Source organism: Drosophila novamexicana, unplaced genomic scaffold (assembly GCF_003285875.2).
Source record: "Drosophila novamexicana strain 15010-1031.04,08,12 unplaced genomic scaffold, DnovRS2.1 tig00000644-arrow-pilon, whole genome shotgun sequence".
Taxonomy (NCBI): domain Eukaryota; kingdom Metazoa; phylum Arthropoda; class Insecta; order Diptera; family Drosophilidae; genus Drosophila; species Drosophila novamexicana.
In genome coordinates, this window is record NW_020824814.1 from 1,884,694 (window position 1) to 1,906,699 (window position 22,006).

At 42.2% G+C, this 22,006-nt stretch overlaps 5 protein-coding genes across 6 annotated transcripts in view; 3 read left to right on the forward strand and 2 right to left on the reverse strand.

The window, feature by feature from the left end:
- The first annotated feature begins 1,010 nt into the window (after nt 1-1,010).
- Nucleotides 1,011-2,128, forward strand: LOC115762811. The gene is made up of 2 exons (XM_030705169.1): nt 1,011-1,328; nt 1,387-2,128. Exons 1-2 carry the CDS (start codon nt 1,049-1,051, stop codon nt 1,704-1,706), a joined length of 600 nt encoding a protein of 199 aa, XP_030561029.1. The 5' UTR covers nt 1,011-1,048; the 3' UTR covers nt 1,707-2,128.
- A 1,385-nt stretch (nt 2,129-3,513) lies between these two features.
- On the forward strand, nt 3,514-4,571 carry LOC115762730. The gene has a single exon (XM_030705064.1). It carries the CDS (start codon nt 3,765-3,767, stop codon nt 3,960-3,962), a length of 198 nt encoding a protein of 65 aa, XP_030560924.1. The 5' UTR covers nt 3,514-3,764; the 3' UTR covers nt 3,963-4,571.
- LOC115762729 (COP9 signalosome complex subunit 3) lies at nt 4,167-6,611 on the reverse strand. Its single transcript, XM_030705063.1, has 8 exons — nt 6,413-6,611; nt 6,077-6,325; nt 5,736-6,001; nt 5,472-5,666; nt 5,102-5,410; nt 4,857-5,039; nt 4,723-4,790; nt 4,167-4,637 (listed from the first exon to the last, which is right to left on the reverse strand). Exons 1-8 carry the CDS (start codon nt 6,465-6,467, stop codon nt 4,622-4,624), a joined length of 1,341 nt encoding a protein of 446 aa, XP_030560923.1. The 5' UTR covers nt 6,468-6,611; the 3' UTR covers nt 4,167-4,621.
- A 317-nt stretch (nt 6,612-6,928) lies between these two features.
- LOC115762693 (zinc finger protein 879) lies at nt 6,929-9,176 on the forward strand. Its single transcript, XM_030705015.1, has 3 exons — nt 6,929-7,295; nt 7,359-7,929; nt 8,956-9,176. The coding sequence occupies exons 1-3, from the start codon at nt 7,024-7,026 to the stop codon at nt 9,106-9,108; spliced, it is 996 nt and encodes a 331-aa protein (XP_030560875.1). The 5' UTR covers nt 6,929-7,023; the 3' UTR covers nt 9,109-9,176.
- A 924-nt stretch (nt 9,177-10,100) lies between these two features.
- Nucleotides 10,101-22,006, reverse strand: part of LOC115762707 — a 49,893-nt gene continuing 37,987 nt past the window's right edge. For both annotated transcript variants that reach the window (XM_030705030.1, XM_030705031.1), the window contains exons 10-20: nt 20,429-20,458; nt 15,936-16,127; nt 15,474-15,883; nt 15,191-15,406; nt 14,754-15,087; nt 14,423-14,689; nt 13,562-13,745; nt 13,290-13,496; nt 13,026-13,227; nt 11,941-12,034; nt 10,101-10,189 (exon numbers count right to left, since the gene is read on the reverse strand). In XM_030705030.1, coding sequence (XP_030560890.1) covers nt 10,166-10,189; nt 11,941-12,034; nt 13,026-13,227; nt 13,290-13,496; nt 13,562-13,745; nt 14,423-14,689; nt 14,754-15,087; nt 15,191-15,406; nt 15,474-15,883; nt 15,936-16,127; nt 20,429-20,458 — 2,160 coding nt within the window. In that variant the 3' untranslated portion in view covers nt 10,101-10,165. The remainder of the gene's footprint in view (nt 10,190-11,940; nt 12,035-13,025; nt 13,228-13,289; nt 13,497-13,561; nt 13,746-14,422; nt 14,690-14,753; nt 15,088-15,190; nt 15,407-15,473; nt 15,884-15,935; nt 16,128-20,428; nt 20,459-22,006) is intronic.

Consider the following 22,006-nt stretch of genomic DNA (forward strand, 5'->3'; position numbering starts at 1 on the left):
TTTTTCTAACAACTGCCACCAAAACACACAAAAAAAAAATCTAAACAAGACAAGAAATTGTAAATTAATTTAAAAAAAAAAAAAAGAAACAAAAAATTCATTTAACTAAGGCTTGAGCACAGCGCGTTCTGTGTGCAGGTGTGTGTGTGTGTATGCAAAGTACACACACACACACACACACTACACACACAGCTGCAGCTGGCTCAAGCGCTAGGGATTCGTTTGTTTTTAGACGGTTTGCGCAGTGTGCAAGCCACGCCCCCGCGCAGAGAGCGCGTGCGAGTATACCCGCCGGCGGGTTAGACTAAAGAGTGCGAAGCGAGCTAACAAAAGCTAAATGCTATGAAATTGCAATTTGAGAGCCGTTACGTGTTACGCTTAAGCGAAAGCGAGAGAGCGCATACAATTTCAAATAAAAAATATTATCAATGTAAAATCGTATGTACTATAAAGAGAAAAAAACAAACAAAAACAAAACAAAAAAAAAAGAAAGCTAACAACAAACGAGCTAAAACAAAAAGCAGTAATAAATACATTTACATAGATGTTGCAAAAACAATGCGATATTCAAGGGGATTGTACGTGAGGGTTTGCCCCTTTTGTAAACAGCCCCCTTTTTTTCCCCTATATCATATAATCGAAATGTAAATAATCTTGAAATGCCTTTATTGAAAGGCTTTATATCCTATTCGAAATTGTATACATAGCTTAAGATTTTGTTCACATCTTAGTAGCAGGCCGAGACTTGTATAGGCTAACGTTGGTACAGAGAGATCATGAGAAAAATGTGGCTTTTTGTGCGGCAACTTCATTTTTGACAAATCAATCCTATGAGATTTCTATGAGCCTGATGAAAGCTCTATAACAGAGAAGAGCAGGTTGCATGGAACATGCTTATACCGACTACAGACTGTTGTTTCTGGTGAGGATTACATACACTAACTAGGGTTCGAACGTCTCGTGACAAAAGTATGATACCCTATTCAAGGGTATACAGATTTCACTTAAATATTTGTTGTAACGAGAACCCAAGCAGCCCTCTGTTCTAATGTTGCTGGACGCCATCATTTGGTTACCCACACTATTCACCTACATTGTGTTCCTGCTCATACTGATCATACTGTTCTTCATCGTGGCCTATGTCAGCCATAAGATCTATATATCCATCTATGATAATCTGCCGTTGCCGGCAGCGCCTGGCTCCCGATCCTCGGTGGCATTACGTGAACATTCCCGTGACTTCTCGCGCCTGGAACATGTTGGCAATCAGTTGAGCTCGCGCTCCGTGTGGATACAGAATCGTTCAACAATCTTCGAGTCGCCGTTGGGTAAGTAGCTGTATATATATATACCAGTTCAGGCGTCGCTCAATTGGCTGCCACGCAGTGCGCATCACGTTGACCCTGGAGCCGTGCTTTCTGATCAGCGTCGCGCTGGACATCTACTCGGATCCGAACCAACGGGCGATCAGCTGCTTGTGCAATTGCAGCGACAGCGAGACCAAGTGCACCATGATGGACGCCCAGGCCGTGAGCAATGTCCGTGTGCTCAAGTATTACGATGATCTGGCCAGTGTGCCGCGGCTCAAGGTGCTGTTGCGCTGCAATGAGCGCAAGAATATGCGGCTTGTGCTGGACGATGTCATCAAGGATGTCATGGAGGCACGCTGCTCGGACAATGCGTCCGCTTGCCCCACGCCCAGATAAAGGCGACTAACGAGAGAGTGAGAGTGAGAGAGAGAGAGGGGAAGAGAAACAGACAGTCGGAGCTGCACAGTGGTTCGCATGTACTTATAATTGGGACTTTATTTTTGTAGAACTCGTTTTCTCTATATATTGTGTGTTGTTGTAAATGAAAAAAAATATTCCAGGCATGGCTTCTGGTCTTGCCACCCGTTAAACAGGTTCAATTGTTAACGCAAAGTCCAGAGGCGGCAATCGTTTTTACAGTGGTTCGAGCCAGCGTCTTGTCTTCGGTGGTTCGATTCAGCGTCTCGCTTTTTGTGTGCACAAGAAAATGTGCCCTGCTCTCGTAATTTTTTTTTAGAAAATACATTTTCTATTAACTGGGAAACATTAAAAGAAAAATTCCTGCATGACAATCGTACGTTACATTTTATAGGCACAACTCGGACAAAAATTCCATGCCTTATCTAATTTACTAAACATTTTTATCAGTCGCCCAGATAAGAGTCGAGCATTTGGTCGAATCACGTTGGCGACGACGACGACGACGACTCCCCCGCCCGTCGGGCAATTAGTTCGGCACAAGCCGCTAATTTTGTTCGACGCTATTCCAATTTTTTTGTCAGTTGGCATTTTTATACTCTGCTCATTTAATAAAGCAGAAACAAAAGCGACGTAGATTTAATTGCTTGATTGGCTGAATCAATGAATATGTTTGGCATTCAATGAATGTTCGCTATACGCATACCCTGTAGCTAGCGTAGAGCCGCAAATGGGGTATTATGATGTTGGGTAATAATGGGCTTTATCAATAGGTTTACTCTTAATTATATACGTATATATCTTTGATCAGCATCAGCTGTTTAGATGATCTCTCTGATGGAACTCGACGATTGGAAGAGCTTGCAGATATATAATTTGATTTCCAGTTGCTTAAAACCCTTGAGATTTATAAAGTTGGAAGACTACGTTCGCATCGTGTCAACTTTAGGATAGACTATATTATGTTCGTACATAAAAATTGTTTTTATGATATATCTCGACACAACTTGGCTTTATATGCTTCTAACAATTGTCCTAAATCTTCTCAAAATCGAACTATATAGAAATATATATGATATATATAGATTGTATTGTATTATACGATATTTATATATATAATATACGATATATACATATTATATATGTATATCACATGATATATATATATACAGCTCCTCAAATGTTAGGGTATCTAAGCTTCGACATCCCCCGCGTAGCTGTTATTTTTTCTTGTGGTTTTAATTATGGTACTGCACTTATACATATTTTTCGTCATCCGAATCGTCGTATGCCGAATTTTAAATAGCTTTTTCTATAAATACTCGTGCTGCATTTACAAATTGAAATTTGTGCATATATATATATATATATATATACTTTCCGCCAGATCGGGGGCACTTTGGACCAGTAAAGAGAGTATCTCTCGTATTCGAGCTGACTCAGCACATTTGCATAGACTTAATTAAAACAACTATTCGATTTTGGACCTGGGCATAGAGTATCTGCACTTCGAGCACTCTGCTCTCAACTATATATATATTTTCAATATTTTTATAATACAATGTGCACAGAGTCGTGTGCTTGGATGCAAACCACTTCGACCTGACCCTGGTTAATGTGGCAGGCGGCCTGGCCTCTCATATTGGAGAAGCCAATAAACGAGTTTCAACAGAATGCTTATCATAGAGCGAACGAGGGCTACGCGGCGTATACGTAACAACAAAGTTCTATTTGAAGTCGAGTCGCGGCACGCCAGTGTCTGGCCTCAGTTCAGGCACAGGTGTCAATGCATACGGTACGGAAAGTCGCCATCTAGATATATATACACATACATATACATATACATATATATATATATGTATGTATTTGTGTGGGACATTTAATTAGCATACGCGTTTCACTTCAGTTCTGTTTCGGTTCGACGCACTCTCACATACTCTTTCTGTCTCTGCTTCGGCTGTCTCCGAATTGAACAGAAAACAATACAACAATACAATTATAACAAGTACAACTTATTGAAACTGTTACAAAAACATAATGCTGGATCCCATATCGGATACACCTCTGGTGCTGGCCTACGTATTTATGTCGCTGCTGGTGCTGATTGTCTGCTTTATACTATTCAATGTGGTCCATAAGCTCTATCGCGGCATGGGCGCTGATGTTGGTGTGGGCGTGTCGAGCAGCTCGCTGAAGACAGCTATGCTGGAAGTGGATGTGATGAAAACCGGTTAGCTGGAGCAACAACAACAACGCTGCTTGGCAAGAATCTCAACAGCAACAGCGAAAGCGACAACAACAACGCTGCTGTGGCTTGTGGTTCAGAGCAGCTGCAACATTGTACATAAAGCCACTGTTTATAAAAATAATAGCATTTTAGCCTAGCCATAAACTAGTACTTATACACATATATATATATATTCCAGATGACGGGGCGGGTTTGTGTCAGACAGTCTAGTCATTTAATTAGCCATAGCGTATAGCCCATATTGTTGTGGGTTAGTTAAAACGTCTTATGTCCGACATTGATATTGTAAATACAAATAAAAAACAAATTGTTAAATACAAATGGGTAATTTTAGACCAAGTGAAGCCCTGGCCAAGTGCAAAGCAATTTCTGTATCGCATGATCGCCGTAAAGCCTCGTTATCATGATGATTGCGCCTTGGTTATCTGTGGGCATGGCATGTCATCAATAATAATTGAAGGCATTGATTAAAATGCCCCGTTAGTCATTGATTTATACATAGGTTTTATTTAAAATAGCGTGTTTCATCTATAATTTCTTTCTTTCTTTCTTTCTTTTTCCTCCATAGCAGTTTGTGGCCCAGTGCACGCTTTTCTTTAGAGTCGGCTGCTGCGGCTGCTCGTTTTGCTTTTTGTGTGCTGGCATATCAATCCGTGGGATCGCTGTCAATGGAATTGAATTGGTTGATTGGTTGCTTGTTTCTTGATTTGTTTGGGTTTTTGTTTGCTTGCTTGCTTTGATTCTTACCCCGAGTAGGTCTTGGGGTGCTGTGACGCCAAGTCCTCGTCCTGACTGCCCAGCGCCTTTTTCACATACTGCATTAGTTGGAACAGAAATTGTTTAGAAATTCATTTAGAACATATATTTGATTTGGTTATTACCATGGGATTCAATATGATCTCCTCTTCCATTTTGTTGATTTGTTTCACCAAATCGAGCACCTGCGTTATATTCGTTTGCACATTTAGAAACATGTCCGGCAAATTGTATTGCTCTGGATCATCCTTGAACAGCACCATGCCATCTTTCTGATTGATGCTCGCAAAGATTTCGCCCGACTTGATCTGTTTGCAAAGCATTAAGTTTAGAATAATTAAGAGAATTTAAAATATAGCCGCAAACAAACCATGTTCAATATATAGCGCTCCGCTTCAACGGCACTGGGCAGCTGGACACGGCTGGCTACGTCGCTCAGGGAGAGCGTGAGAAAGGTTTTCGTCAGACGCTGTATGTTACGTTTGTAGAGGGACGTCGCCACCTGCTTGGCCAGGCCCATGTTGTTATCACGCGTAAATGCTTCACTGTATTTGAGTATAATAATGCGCAGCTCCTCGCTCGACGAGTTCTCATACACATTGACCAGATCATGATAATAGTTGGCCAGCGGCTTCATAAAACGCCCAATGACCTGTGCGTTCTTTGGTATATACGATATCTGCACGGGAATCAAGAAATTAGTTGATGGAGCAGCTCTTTAAATTGTCAGATTGTCGCACCTTGCCCTCGACAATCAGTGAAACCATGAGAAACTTTTTGTATGCCTCCAGCATGATGTGCGACATGGCCATGGCGGGCGTGGTGATGCACACCTCAAAGAAATACAAGGCGCGCTCATAGTTCTTGATTGCCGTATAGATCATGCCGCCATAATAATAGTACAACAAAAAGTACTTGGCATCGTTGTTGGCATCCTGCGAAGAGAAGCAAACGAGATGAGCATGTGAATGGATCAGGATTAACGATACGAAACAATGTCGTACCAGCGTATGCTGCGGCTGCTGTTGTTGCTGATTTTTGCACTCGGCGGCAACGGTGGAGATGTCTGTTATGTCCGTATCCAGATAGGGCAGTATCAGATTAAAGTTTTTTGCCTTAAGGCTCAGCTGGCAGAGATCGGCGTGTATGGGCGTTAGCTGTGTATCCATTTGTCTAATTTGCTCAATGGCACGCGACAGCACCTTAATGCCCAAAATGCTAAGGTTCTTCTGCACCAGAAAGTCCGTAAACAAATGACAAGTCTCGTAAACTGTTCATGCAGCAGAATAAGAGACAAATTGACAAACTGGCAAAGCAGGGAAATAAATGTCCATGCTACACTTACAGGGACAGACGGCAAAGCGTAGCTGCTCCACATTGCTGCGCTGCACAAATTCGCGCATCAATTGGATGATTTGTACCGGCTCCGGATTGGCGGTCGCCGCGCTGTGCAGTTTGCCGAGCAGCACATAGAGCACGCCCAGCGTGTGCTGTTGCATGTCTAGCGTTTCGAGCACATTGTCCAATATGCTCCAGTTGCGCACCAGCAGCGACAGCGATTCGGGCAACTCATCGGCCAGCTCCCGGTAGCTGCCTGCATTAAACAATAAATAATAGTCAAACAAAAACAAATTCCGTGCGAATTTATTCGTTTTGTTTGCCCGGCGCCTGGAACACTTACCCGCTGCGCTTAGTGTGCGCACCTGATTCACATAGTTTTCCAGCGCACTGCCCATATTTGTTATGCCTATGAAGTCCGAGACTCTAGCGTTCTGCTGATTTATCGCTAAGAACTAATAAATTAAATAAAATTATAAAATTATTTTTTTGATACGCGTTCGCGTTTTTCCTGTTGACAGTGTGACCGTAAGCTGAGAGCATTTAAATACCAGCACTCCGACTGGCTGGCTGCAGGCAGTATTGCAAAAAGGTGGCAAGGCTTAACGCCTTAATTATTGCTTATTTTCTTGTGATGTGCGATACTTTTTATTTTTGCAGCAGCTCTTTTGGCGATTTTCAAATAGTTGAACTTGTTAGGTACTGTTATCCCCTGTCAATGTAACATTTAAAGCAGCCCTGTTATTAAGGGCCTTCAATACGTGCCTAAGGAAAAATCTGTCTCTTTCCAATGCAACTGTTTAATCCAAATGTTAGCAGTACAAGCTATGCACCACGTTATTAACATTTCAGCAGAATGTTAAGTTACTACCGTTACTGTTAACTAAACAGCTGATAATTATCTGTCGAGCCGCTCAATTGAAATAAGTTTTGAAGAATTTTTTATTGTTTGCCATGGAGCTGCCTCCGCGTATTGTGTATGTGTGTAGTTTGTGCCTGCGGCAATATGATTTACTGGAGGATCTGCGTGGCCACATGATGCTATACCACAAGTGTGAGCCAATAACACCAACGTCCAGGCAAGGCGCGTTGCCAAAGCAAAATGCCAAAAACACGGAGTCCCAGGATCAAAATGAAGAGTCCCTGGCGCCGCCACCACCTGCCGAGCTGCAGCCACTGCCGTTTAGAGACTTTCGGGTGGTGTTGCATGCAAATCAGCAATTGCAGTAAGCAGTTTATGACTTTAAAAAAGAATTTTCCAAAGTTTTAACTGTGTTATCCCAACAAAGTTGCGATGCCAGCAGCGCCTGCATCTACAAGTTTGAGGACATTCAAAAGCTGGCAATGCACGGCAAGTGCCACAAGGACGCCGGCTTCAGTTGCAGCGAGTGCGGTGCAGATATGCCCAACTGGCGCCGCTGCTCCCTACATCTGTGGAAGGTGCATCACTTGGATGTGGATCTGCTGCAATGTCCCGCACTCGGCTGCGACTACAAGTCGCCCATCTCGGCGCTCGTCTGGCGGCACATGCGTGTGCACAGGAAATGGCGCGCCAGGGTCATGCGCCGCGAGCTGCTGCTGCGTCGGCGTGCCCAGAAGCAGCAGCAGCAGCAGGAGGAACAGCAGCAGCAGCAGCAGCAACAGCGGAGCGAGGCGACAGCATCGCAAGCATCGCAGCCACAGGCGGCCGCCACAGCTAAGAAGAACAAATATTATGCGGAGAAAACATGCGAGATTTGTCAACGCAAATTTGTCAATGGCAAAACGCTCTCCAAGCACGTGAAGACCGTGCACAACAAGATAAAACCTTTCATTTGCAATGTCTGCGGCAAGAAGACAGCGCGCAAGGCTAGCCTAATAGTAAGACATCACATCTATCTCTATATATAAAAGTGCCTGACAGACTGACTGACTGACTGACTGATTGATTGACTGCATGACTGATTGACTGATTGCTGAGCTAGGAAGCTGAAATGTGCACTGTAGTTGCCTTATGTGATGAAGGTGCATTTTGAGACGGGGATTCGAGAAATTCCACCCGCAAGTATGAAACGTTTGCCTACATATGTGTATTACATATGTGTATGCATGATTGTTTTGCATATATGCAAACCTGGATGTATGCATGCATACATACATACATATGTACATACGTACATGCATATCTACATACATCAGACGGACATACATGCATAGCTAGATACATACATACATATTTGCATACATACATTGTAAATACAGACACACATATGTATGTAGTACATACATGCATTGCATATATGTACATAGATATGTATAAAATATGTACATAGATATGTACATACATATATACACAGATATGTACATACATACATTTATATATGTACATATATGTATATGTATATATGCATTGTATATATGTACATATATGTACAATGTATGTATGTACTACATATATGTACATATGTATTTATGTACATATGTATGCATGTACTTATGTATCTATGTACATATGTATGCATTTACATATGTATGTATGTACATATGTATGCATGTACATACATACATGCATGCACACAGATATATATATTATACTTATATGGCTTCCTACAAAATTTCCCACTAATTGGTCAAAACTCAACCGATTTTCACGAGGGTTGGGTCTTCATTCATGGTTTGGCCTCTAGATCAATTTGGCAACTCAATCTTATTTGGGCCAAGATTCATTTAAAAAAGATAAACTCAAATATTCCTAGTTCAAACTAGTTCATGTTTTTTGAAAATGATTCTGATTGGAACTGAATTGAATGTAGAAAACTTGAACCCCGGGCAAGGCGTATTATAGTTGTTCTAATCTATGTACATTTAATGTGGTTATTTTAAGTAATTTTCACCAATCCCCCGCAGATACATATGCGCCAGCACACGGGCGAAAAGCCGCTAAAGTGCGAGCATTGCAAGTTCTCCACGCGAGATCCCAGCTCGCTTTACAAGCATCGCCAGCGACACGCCAGCCCGGCGGCTGCTCCGAATCCCAGGATGGAAAGCCAACTGGGCTAGATCCGGAACTGGGAATATATATATATATATAAAGCAGTAAGCCGTGAACAGATTTGATTTGAATTTAAATGTTCATTTATTGAGTTTACGTTTTTCCATTTAATTTTAATATCATTTTAGAATCTGATATGATTTTCGGTTTTGTTTTTTGTTTTGTTTTTTACAACATTTTAATTTAGTTTACGTTTTTGTTTAGTTACGGGTTTATCTTTGTTTTGGTTTTTAATTTTATTTTATTTTAAACTAGTTTTAATTTTAAAAATCGAACCTTATGTGGTCTTTGCAATTTTTGACGCTCGTCCGGGCCTCTGGCTATTCGCCAGCACATCTTTGCCTCAGTCCATTCAAATGAGATCGGCGCACACACATATATATATATATATATATGTGTGTGTGTGTGTGTATATATATGTTTATATATATTTAATTGTATTTGCCTAATTGTTTATAAACTCAATTGAATTTAATTGAATTGAATTGAATTTATTAAGTACTTTCCTTAAATTGTTTTTGGGTATATGTATATATAATCCGACGCTTCCGATCTCCAAGAATCGCTGATATATATATGTGTATATGTATGTATGAAGTATTCTCTACTAGTAGCTCGAAATCTTTTCAAATGAAATATGTTTTTGTGATTTGTTTTTTGTTTATTGTCTGCGTTTGATTTGAACATCAAAACTTGTTTCACTATTTTCGAGAGTTTCGTAACATAGGCAACTGTTTCAGTTATGTTGATAAATGTTGAACTATGTTATATGATAAATAAAACGCGTTGTGTAAAATTGTTATACAGTTTTCTATTTGTTGACGTTGTCGCTTAAATATTTACAATACTTTTAAGTTGAGTTGTTGGTATTAATTGCATTTAAGATCGTGGAGTGAGGCCCTGTTCGATCTCTGACTTCTCTTGCTCTCACTCTCTCACTCTGATCTTTCGCCCTGTCTCTCTCTCTCTCTCTCTCTCTCTCTTCCCCTCTCTCTCTGTCTCTTTTTCTCTGTGTCTGTCTGTCTGCCGCCAGCCCAGTTGCGCATTTGTTGTTGCTGCCAAGCTTTAGGCCTTGGTCTCAGCCGTTCTCTTCGATACCAAATCAAACGATTATTCAGCAGAAAGCATATAAAATAGAGAATTATCGAATTTTAGTTAGCTGCCACACAGAGCCCAGAGCCAACATATTACCATGCAGAAAAGTAAAACGATATTTGTTCTATTGTTTTTCTTGCAGGATGTGTGTGTGCGTGTGTGCGTGTGTGGGTTTAGGCAGGCGCTAAATGTGAATTTGTGAGCTATGAGAGCGAAACGGTGCACATTTGTTTTGGAGACGAACAACAACAACGAGAACAACAATGAGCGTGACTTGGGGCGTGACTTTAAGACTTAACATATATGTATGTATATATTCGATCTGAACTGCATTTGGCTCAGCATATGCTTATTATGGTGATATATAATGCATGATTGGCTACGTCTATGAAACGACTAACGAATTTTCAACTAGTTTCTAGCTTATATTGAACTAGGGCTGCAAAGGGTTTTAACCATCGAACCGGTTCAAACCTGGTTTAAACTCGACTTTTCATTTAACATGAATCGCAATTTGAACAGAATTTGCTTTAAAAAGGAAACGTGAAAATGTATTTTTTTTTTAGAAAATTCTTCATTATTTTGAAAAATACTTTTCTCTCTCGGTTTTGATATACTCAGAATTCGAAAAGTGTTTCACTTCGGCTAATATACTAAAACATAATATAATAAATTGTTGCTCTAATAATTGAGAACCAAGGCTCACAGCTAGACCTAGGTTCATGGGGCTAAGTGTGGTCGCGGATTCGAACCGTGAACCGCTCAAAAATGTCGCTTGGTTTTGCAGTCATATGATATTGACATATCGCTTGATCTGAACGATCTGGCGACTATTTAACTAGGTTTAGTCAAATCTTAAATTGTCAAAGTTCTTAAGTTCTATTTGGATTATTTTGTTTACCATATTTCTCTTTTTCAATTAGTCACTTTTTGGTTTATTTGTGCGTCGCATAATAAATGCTGTGGTCGGCCCGACATGGACTTACCAGAAGAAATAATTACTACGAGTACTCAGATGGGGCTGCGTAGCCCCGCCCAGAGTTATTTGCTTTTTTTCCAAAGGTTTTTATGCACCTTGTTTTTTTTTTGTTTTCCTTTTGGCTAGTATGTCGTTTACTTAGAGGCTATTAGGAAACAGTTGTATCTACATAGGTCTATGAGTTTTTGGTAATTTGGTTAAGTTTGTAAAAAAAACGTAGCGGAAGTTTTTACCCCCCCACTAAATGCTACGTGACATTCGCGTATTGTATGTACAGTGTGTGGAAAAAGTATGCACACGTATTCAACAACAACTGAGCACAAATTGCATGGGAAAATGAAATTTTCAAGTTAGGCCTAGAAAAATTGCTTATAAAACAGCTCGTGTGCGTCGAGTCTCTTAGCCAGATTTCTATATTTATATATAAACTGTATAAAACCGAGTTTAAATACGAAATAAAATTTTTCTCTTGGTATTTTTGGTTTTTCTTTTTGATTTAAATGCATTTTAAAAACAGGTGTGAACGACTTTTGATTTCGGTATTGAGTTTGTTTTTGTTTTTTGGTTTTTTGATTTGTTTTTTTTTGCCTTTTGATCGCGTTTCGCATCGAGTTCAGTTTTTTGGATTTCTGTATATTTTTTTTTAGTATCGATTTCAGTTCCGTGGCACAATTCTGCACGTTAGTGGCCGTCGACCGAATCAGACCGTGGTCACACGATCGATCTCAACGTAACGCACAGAATTGTCGCTTTGTCAGCAAATCACCTCCTTTTCATCCAGCACCGCCGTATCCATCGAGCTGAGCGACTTGAGACGCGTCTGCAGCACCGATGAGCCGCGCAATTTGCGTTTGATTTTTCTAAGAAATAGACAGAGAATTGTGTGAATAGAGAGTAGTTGTCTTCGGTGTGCCGAAGTTGAAATAGGTGTGCATAAGTTTATATGATAAATATATATATATATATTACTCTCTTCCTGTTTGTCTGTCTGTATGTTAAACTGTCTGACGGTCTGTCTGTCTCTCTTTTTGTCTGTCTGTCTGTCGGTCTGTAAGACTGCCTGTCTGTATGACTGCCTGCTTGTCAGTCTATCTGTCCGCCTGTCAGTCTGTCAGTCAGTCTGTCAGTCAGTCATCTGTCTGTCTGTCTGTCTGTCTGTCTCTCTGTCTACCAGTCTGTCCGTCTGTCTGCAAGTTTGACTGTCAGTCTGTCTGTTTGTCAGTCTATCAGTCTATCTGTCTGTATGTCAGTTTGTCAGTCAGTCTATCCGTCTGTCAGTCTGTCAGTCAGTCAATCCGTCTGTCTCTCTGTCTACCAGTCTGTCCTTCTGTCTGCAAGTCTGTCTGCCTGTCTGTTACGTTAATATCATCATTTCATATAATTTTAATTTTCACCTTTATGATATAGTAGTTCGTTGAGGTTAGGATCAGTTTTAAGCTTTTAACTGAATCATTTGCTTGGCTTACAACGAAAATTGCAATAGTTATCATACAAATACTTTATTATCGAACAACTGTTCAAATTTTATGATAAAGTAGTTCGATGTTGATGAAATTTTGACCTTATATTGGGCATATATTCAATATTGTAAGTCCCAAGCTTGAGATCTTGCTAGAGAGAGATCTCCCAGAGATCTAGTGCAGGAGGGTTGCAACAATTTTTAAATATTAAGAATATTTCTCTTATTATGTCGATTTTCTGCAACAAAAGACGAAGTCTTATCAGCTTTAAGCCTGAGACTCTACTTGGCATATAAACCGACAGACAGACTGAGTTGTTGTTGCTGATCAAGAATATGTATATATATATATATATATTATGGCTACGGAGAGTCGTTCTTCAGTTACTAACTTGTAAGCAAAGGCGGCGAAAGCACAACACGAGAGCACAAAGATCAGACAGAGCGTGGCGAGTATTTCGGCGGGCAGTTTCATCAGAGCGGAGCACTGGAGGAAGGCCTCATCGTCGCCGGAGGGACAATGGATGACGCCATCGCACCAGACGCTCGCATTCACACAGGCGCCCAGCTCCGCGCACTTGAATTGACAATCCTCTGTGAATGTTAAAGATATTGGATTTAGATTTATATATTAAGAAGTTGGGCTGGATACTCACCAGCTATGCTGAGCGTGGGTCTGGGCACCAGTTCCATCCAGTTGAAGGTATAATCGCCATTGCTGGGACGCAGAAACTCCACGCTTATTGCACGGGAATGATTGATCAGCGCAAAATTGGGTCGTTCGTTCCAGCCGGAGCTGAAGATCTCCACGAATTCGTAAGCGTTCGAGTCGGGACTCAGCGGACAGGCCACAATGGTCAGACCTGGATGTGGCATAACGAATTACTTTGAAAGGGTTTTCTGACTTTTCCAAGAGATCGCTGCTTACCCTCCGATGTGGTGAGCACCGCACGGGCCTTGGTCTCGCAGCGCCAGCTGTTGGTCCCCAAATGGGTCGCATTCAGGGTCTTTTTCGGATTGTGTTTGCTCAGGAAGATGGCCTTGAGGCGCACATAGAGAAACTTGTTGCCATTGGAGGGTTCGATAAGCCAGGGTCTGGAGCGGCATTCAATCTGCAAGGAGCCCAAGTGAAAGTGATAAAATATATCTTAAGAGATGAGTGGAAGGAGGCAAGGGTAATAAGGAGATATACTTTCCAATATGGCTCAAAAAACAGGACTGCAAATCGGAAAAAAAATTATATTGGAAAAGTGTGTGCTATAAAGGAATTTATAATCCTTATGATCTGTGAGATATGCTCGAAATACTTGGCCTGAAAATCGATTCAATAGATCTATCGTTCGGTAGATTAGCACAACTGCAATATACCCTGTACTTACGGGGCGGGGTTTAATGGACTGATGTAGAAGGGCAAGCACAACTTGCGTAATTCGTAAATCATTAGTCAAGTCGACTCGAAGACCTCCTCGTGGTAACCCTGGGTGATTATCCAATGTTGCATTGGATAATCAGCTAATTCGAGCGGCGTAAGGCTCAATCAGGCCTCAATGTGATCCCGGTGAGGTACTTGTACCGAGCCCTAAGCTATACCAGAAGCAGCTTAAACTGGTAAGACGAACCCCAATTGGGGTAAGTCTAAAGAGATGACCCATTCTTTGTTGGCGTTGGACAAGAATGGAAAGTAGACACAACTACGAAGAGTTCACCAAAACTGTGATTTGATGCCTCGGCTAGCCAGGACTCTCTACTTCCAGTGTTTACAGGGTATACAAAGCTGGGCAACACTTACATCGCCGAAGGTCATGTCGATGGTGCCGCTGGGTCCAAACTTGCGTCTGCCGTCCTTGCAGCTGGTGGGCGCCTTGACGAACTCAAACATGCCCTCAAAATTGGCCGTGTCCGGATCATCCAATGTAGTCATATTTTGTGCTATGAAATGCACCTCAACGTCACGTCCCGTGGAGGTGTACTCAATGGGCAGATGGGACTGATTGGAGGAGTTGCAGACACAGCCGCGATGCAGCAGAATCGAGTCCGGATACGGACGCTCAAAGATCTGTTATAGATATGTGTGGACATTAGCATTAGAGAACCTTGCTTTGGGGCAGCTGCAAACAGACCTCGACGCGCACATTGGTGTCGCCATAGCAGAAGGAGCGATTGATGTCCTCGTCCAGCCGCGAATAGCAATCCCTGTTGGAGGTGGTCACCTTGCGCAGCTTGATGCGCACTCGCTCCCCGCGCAGCGCCTCAAAGCGATAGACGCACTTGAGATGCCGCGTGCCGCCGCGTCCAAAGAGGAATATGTTGCGCACGCTGCGAAAGATGGCCGGATCCTTGCGATCCATCAGGCTGCTGACAAACTTGCGATTGCAGTCCAGCTCGCCGCCGCCCTGGGGCAGGCCATCCTGATGCAGATCAATGAACTCGTACTTCAGCTTGAAGTCGAGGGGTCTGCAGAGAAAGAGAGAGACGGAGAGTGAGTGTGAGTGTGAGTGAGGGAGAGAGTCGGTTTCTTCCATTTCTTCCATGACACGATTGACCAGGGGCATCTCACCTGAGCACCGTGGACTCCGTGTTGCGCAGCTCTAGCGTGATGGCATCGCTGCTGGACACATAGCTCTCGGAGATGGTGCAGGGTCGCGCAAAGGTCTCATTGATGTTGGAGCGATCGCAGGTGCGCGGAATCGTGCCGCGACAGAAGCGCGCAATCACATTCGTCGAGTTGTGCGAATAATGGCCCAGCGCGTTGTAGCCGCTCGGCTCGCTGGCGCTGTGACAATGGAGGAAGGCAGAGCTGAGCAAGGTAACAGTCAACAGTTGGTGGAGCAGTCACTCACCAGTTAAGATCCTTGCAGACGGGCGCATCGCGCAGTGTGCCGTCCCAGATGCGCAGCATGCCGCTGCAGTCCTCCTGCGTTTGCAGCACGCCAATTGCGCCCACCGACGTCTCATCGATCTGTCCAAATTCCGGATCCAGATTGAACTTCAGCACGGATATCCAGACCTTGAAGCGGGACAGCGGCTGATGCAGCCCGGACTGACTGTTGGTGCGACGCGACAGGCTCAAATGGTCGAAGGTCTTGAAGACGCCCATGCCCTGCAAATGATACAGGCACGTGGAGTTGGGGGCCAGCGAGTGTTTGGGATTCTCCAGAATGCCGCGTCCAGCGCCACGTATCCAAAACTCACACGGCTTCTTGTTCTTCGAGTACGTCGGGCTCTGGATGTCCACGAATTGCACCTCCACCTGGACGAGAGGTGTTGTAAAGTGCGGCTGGCACAGAGTTGGAGCTACTCACCTCCAGCTGGAAGCCGTAGAGCGGCAGCAGCTGCGACGAGGTGCCCGTAAAGGTGCCAAACGGCGACGTGCTGAACTCGACCAGCAGCTCCGGGCCGCTGGATACGGCTGCGGGCACCGCCTGACCTCCGCCGCAAAATTTCAAAATGATGGGGTCACGTGTGGTATATCCATCGTATACGGTCACGTAGTCCTGCGTTTTGGCAAGCCACAGCAAAAGTGAAAGAAGACAGAGAGAGCGAGAGAGAGAGAGAGAGAGAGAGAGAGAAAGCGAAAGAGAGAGAAAGAGAGAGAGAGCGAGAAATGTGTGAGGAGCGCAACGAAATGAGTGAGAACGAAAAACGAGCGAACGACAAATGTGAATGGAAATGTTGTTCCAAGTGCCGCAACTAGAGACTATATAAAAATGTTCAATGGGGGCGTGGTTGGGGGGCGCTGACCAAAATGTGCTAGTACAGAGAGGGAGAGAGAGAGAGAGGGAGAGCGAGAGAGAGAGGGGGCGTGCGAGTGGGGGGCAGTAGCTGTGCGTTTATATTTATTACCCGTACTTAAAGCCCATTAGGCGTATACGTGATATTTGTCCGCCTTTTACTGCTCGTTATAGAGGCCAAAAATAGCTTGAAACACATTTTAAGCTATTTTTTTTAATGATTTGGCTTTGATTTAAAGCGTCTGCTTTTATGCGACTTTTTGGTGGCAAAACTTAGCTGGAATTTAAGTTTTGAAGCCAAATCATAGCCGCAATTCGAGACGGTTTGACAGCCTATTTGTGTGTGAATGTGTGTGTGTAGGTAGATGTGTGTGTAGGTATGTGTGTGTGTAGGTGTGTGTGTAGGTATGTGTGTGTGTTTTCTGAGTTGTCTGATTACGGCGAATTCAACAACAACAATTAATATCAGTTAGTTTCAGAGTTCGAGTCTAAGCCTAAAGTTCGGTTCGTAGAGCTGTTTTCCATATCTATGAATCCCGGAGTCTGGATTTATTTACTTATTGACATTAGGCAATAAGCTTAACTAGGCTTGGGTAGGACTAATCTGGCTTCTGGTTTGGTATTGTTTTCCTCAAAATAAGGTTTCCATGTTTGCCCTTTAGAGGGTATTATAATATTCTATGCTTCTTACATATATGCATCGAAGCTCGGACCAGTTCATATATCGTATTGGAACGATCGTTCGAAGTTAAGTTTCTTTTATGGCAAAGTCTACCCCTGTATCAAGCTAGTTTCATTTGCGAGCTGCACTATTCTCACACACCAAATAAAGCTTAGGGTATTAAAACTTCGGCGTGTCGAAGCTATGCTTACTTTCTCCTTTGAATCTATTGCTGTTCAGTTTTTAGCTGAAGAATTCTTAAGCTCTTGCAGTTTGAAGGAAAAGAGATTTTACATATTTATTGCTTTAGCTTGAATTCATGAATTTGTGCAGCGCATAAACGAGAAACCAGCTCGTTGTAGGTTGTGTGTGCGTGTGTGTGTGTGCGTGTATTTGCATTTCTGTTTACGGCATTTTTGCATAATTTCATGTATTTTAATTGAGTTGGCCCTCAGTCAGCGCCTGGCCATGGCATTTGTTAGGCGGCCCACCCTCAGTTGGGTAGCAGGTGTTTTCCCCAGCTTTGGCTGCATTCTCTGCCATTTTGGCCACGCATGACAAATTAGTTTTGCGGCTGGCGACTTTTACATTAATTTAGCTGAGGTTACGGTCGTGGGCCCAGTTGCTGCTGCTGGCCACAACCACAACAGGATCAGGTAATAGAGAACCGCAAATTTATTGAAAGCGTGGCATTTATATAAATTGTTGACGTGGGTTGGGATTGAGAGACTAATGACTGGGTGTTTGGCAGTTGGCATGTAAATACACTCAGCGAAAAGTGCGGCTTTTATTCGAATTGAATTTAGATCAAAGTTCTTTTGCTTTGCAATATACTTAATCAGGCCTTAAATCAATTTTAAATATCAAAATTAATTGCAGCAAAAATAAATTAAAAGATGCTTGGTTTAAGCACAAAATACTTTTTGCTAGAATTTGTGCTCAATGAAAGTACAAATTAACTTAAATTAAATATTTTATTCAAGTTTTCTATTGAAAAATTACGGAATCAGCAAAAACAGGCTTAAATGAAGCACAAAGTACTTTAAACGAGAATTTCGTTGCTTAAAAAGTGCATAAAATGTGCTCAAAAATGTAGGAAATATCTTAAATTAAGTTTTCGATTGAGTTTTAGAATGAAGCAAAAAATACTTGAAACAAAAATTTCGTTGTTTAAAAAGTGCATAAAATGTGCCTCAAAAAAGTTGAGAATTTCTTAAACTAAGTATTTTCTTCAAGTCTTCGACTGAGAAATTTCGGAATAGGGGGAAGTTCTAATATGAAGCACAAAATACTTCTAACAAGAATTTCGTTGCTTAACAAATGCATAAAATGTGCCTCAAAAAAGTAGAAAATTTCTTAAATTAAGTACTTTTTTAAGTTTTTTGTTTTTCAATGAAAGACTGAGCTTAAGAAATGCAGAACTTGCCGGCATTTAAAGAATGTTTGTGCCCGATTTAACCACAAAATTCTCGGATTATATTCCCCGAGTGTATGCATGTGTGTGTGTGTGTGTGTGTGTGTGTGTGTGTGTGTGTATTCAATGGAACTTTAGCGCTGGGCTTTCGTCTGCTTTCCGGCGATTATTCACACATGCCGCACCAAAATGGCCAACACTTTAGACCAGGGCTGGCTTAGGAGCGCGACAAAAAGTAGGAAAAAAAAAAATAGATGGTGCAGGGAATGAAAAGGACAATTTGTAGGCAGCATGAAGTCAGCTCGTCCTGTGCATTTCTGCACGCCATTTGTGCGGATTGCCGCTTCCAACTGAATGGCCAAAATGTGTCCTCTGGTCCGCCGGATCTCCGCGATTTGCCAGGCAATGCACGCTTTGCGGGACAGTCCACGACCATTTAATGGCAACAGCCCCAAAAAGGAATTAGCCAACGGTCACGAGCGAAGGATAACGAAATTGAATACATAGTTTGTTCGGCTAACAAAAAAATAAAAGAAAAACTTCAAGGAAATAAGAAAGTGTGCCGCAAAGGTGACTGACCGGCAAATACCCTGTAAGCAGAAATGTCCAGGTTCACTTTCTGCATGGGCAATGCCTTCTTGAGTAGCTGGTGTGAGCCCCAAAAGTGTACGACTAGCAAATACCCTGTAGATGCCTTCTTAAGCAACTGCTGTCAGCCCCAGAAGTGAACGACTAGCAAATACCCTGTTAATGCCACTCTCCAGGCCCATATTATGTAGGGAAATGCCTTCTTAAGTAGCTGCTGTGAGCCCCAAAAGTGAACGATTAGCAAATACCCTGTAGATGCCTACTTGAGTAATTGCTGTCAGCCCCAAAAGTGAACGACTACTAAATACCCTGTATATACTACGCTCCAGGCCCTCACTAGGCATGGGATGTTCCTTTAGGAGTAACTGCTGTGAGCCCCAAAAGTGAACGACTAGCAAATACCCTGTATAAACTACGCTCCAGCCCCTTCTGCGCTGATTGTCCGTTCCTTATGATATGTTAAGGTCCCAAATATGGCCTGCAAATCTTTATATATAGCAAAGTCGAAGGCTTTACCCTTAAAATATATATATTTATCATAAAGGATCGATAAAGGGGTTATCGATTAGCGAAAAATCAAGTCTCTAGCTTTTGTGGAGTTCCACTTAAATAAAATACCCCTTTAACCCATTTGCAGTGGGTATACGAAAAAGGCGAGCACTTGCTTGGCGGATGCAGTCATTCGCGCCGCTCGTCAAAACATTTTATTGCTAATTCAAGGCAAATAGCACGTCGAGTGTCCTTTGCGACAAAGTAAAGTGCCGGGCCACAGGGCGGTCGCTTTAAGAACTTGGAAACGAAAATGAAATTCATCACAAAAGTGGCCCAAACGCATCTATATAGCCATTCATGAGCAGCTGGCCGAGTTTGGGGGCGTGGCGTATGTCCTGGCGTGCATTAGATGAATATCCTGCGGCAATAATTTACACACAATTTACATAAGCTGAGGCCTCGCTCGGCACGTTCGTCCACTTTTGCACAGGACAACATCGCCTAATGTACTCCATACCAAAGATATCTCTTCTTCGCTTTGTTGTGCGATTTATGATGTGCGTGTCGAGTGTTCATTTATATAAATCCGACTGACGAATTCCCAACACCCCCCCCCCCCCCCCCCTTCGCTCGTTACCTGTCCTTAATGAATATATTATCTATCATTCGATGAATGTCCTTTTTGGCTGCCAGGCTGATTAATTGTGCGCCTTGGCATAAGATGACAAACAATTGTTGCAAGAGATTAGATACAATAGTGCTGAGCTGGGCATGAGGGGGTGTCTGGGCGGTGTGGTGAGGGGGGGGGGGTGTGTGCCTTTGGGTGATTAGTTAAGGTGCGCGACTACGACTAAATTAGTTAGGCGCTATGTGTGAAAACAAGAGAGCATTCGATTTGTTCTTTTTTACCGTTGATTTCCATTTGGGCTTTACATTTTCCTATTAGAGAAAATATATATACACATACATAATATATGTAGCTTGGCGATAAAACACAATTGATTAAGGTGCATTTCAGAGCGAAGTGGAGAAATAGAGAGAGAGCGAGAGAGAGAGAGAGAGCGAGAGTGAGAGAGAGCGAGTAGAAGCTACAAATGAGGCGAAATACTTTGGGATACACTCTTCCAACTGTCTAAGGACTTTGATCGAAATTGATCAGAATATCTTATCTTTTATCTTATAGCTCAGAGAGGGAGAGAGAGAGAGAGAGAGAGAGAGAGCGATAGAAAGAGAGCAAAGGCAATATCCCTTGGCGTATACTCTTCCAATTGTCTAAGGACTTTAGTATATATTTGAAGCAGAGATATCTCTAAGCCAGGGAACCTTGAAGTCTGCTATCAACTAGGTCTATAGAAATCGATTAGTATAGCTTATCTTAAGACGTATATCGCAGAGAGAGAGAGAGGGAGAGAGAGAGGGAGAGAGAGAGCTATAGAAAGTGAGCAGAGACTACAAATGAGGCAATATACTTTCGCGCTTACTCTTCCAATTTTCCTAAAACATGATTATATCCTTAAAGAAGAGTTTCCCCTTAGAACTTTGAAGGACTGCTAGGACCATAATAAATTGTTCAGTTTATCGTATCTTAGATCGTTTCTTAGATATCACTTTACTATACTATGCAAATTTCTGCATTTTAGAAAAGTAACCGAAACTGAACCTTTTTAAAGATATTACGATTTCTTAGGATAATTCCTGCCAATTTTAGACTAAGCTTTAAGCTTTTGTCTAACCAAGAGCTTTAATATATATATTTCCAAAAATTTCAAGCTAAGTTAATATCATAATTTTCTATTGCAATTTCCAGGATAAGCTTGATTCTACTTTAATCGAATTTTCTACCCTTTCCAGTTTGAGCTTAGTTTAAAATATTTTTCATTTTTCGGTTTTAGTTTGTTTTCAAGATATTTAGATAAATTTGCAATGATTTCTAATGCTAGGGTTGACCTTGTAATAATATTCCACTCTATGCCTGAGAAAACTCTCTATTTTGAAATAAATTTTCCATCTTCAACAAAATTTTCTACAGTTTTCCCGCATATACCTAAGCTACTATCCATCTATCTATTAAAGTTGAGGGGCATATTTTAGTGGAATATATAATCGAAGTTTGATTAAACAGTTTATTACCAAAAACTGAGCTGTGCTTTGCAGCTAGAGAGATGCTTAACTAATTAAACTCTCATAAGGCTTCCATTCTGCTTTGCTTTTTTTTTTTTCTCGTTAAGGGCTGAGCCAAAAGTTTTCTTGCGAGCTAGGCTCCTTCCCTTTGCGCTCTGATCGCAATGACAAACAAAGAGGCTACGAAATTTACACTTCCCACAATTTCGCACTGAAAGCCTATCGAAGCTGAAGGCAATGTCGGATTTGGACTGCGGACTGGTTAGACGGACGTGCCAGCTGGACAGCTGGATGTGGGCCACAGTCAAACAATGCGAGGGCAGGGCGGGGGGCAGGATTGGGTCTGGTGCTGGTCCTGGCTGGGTC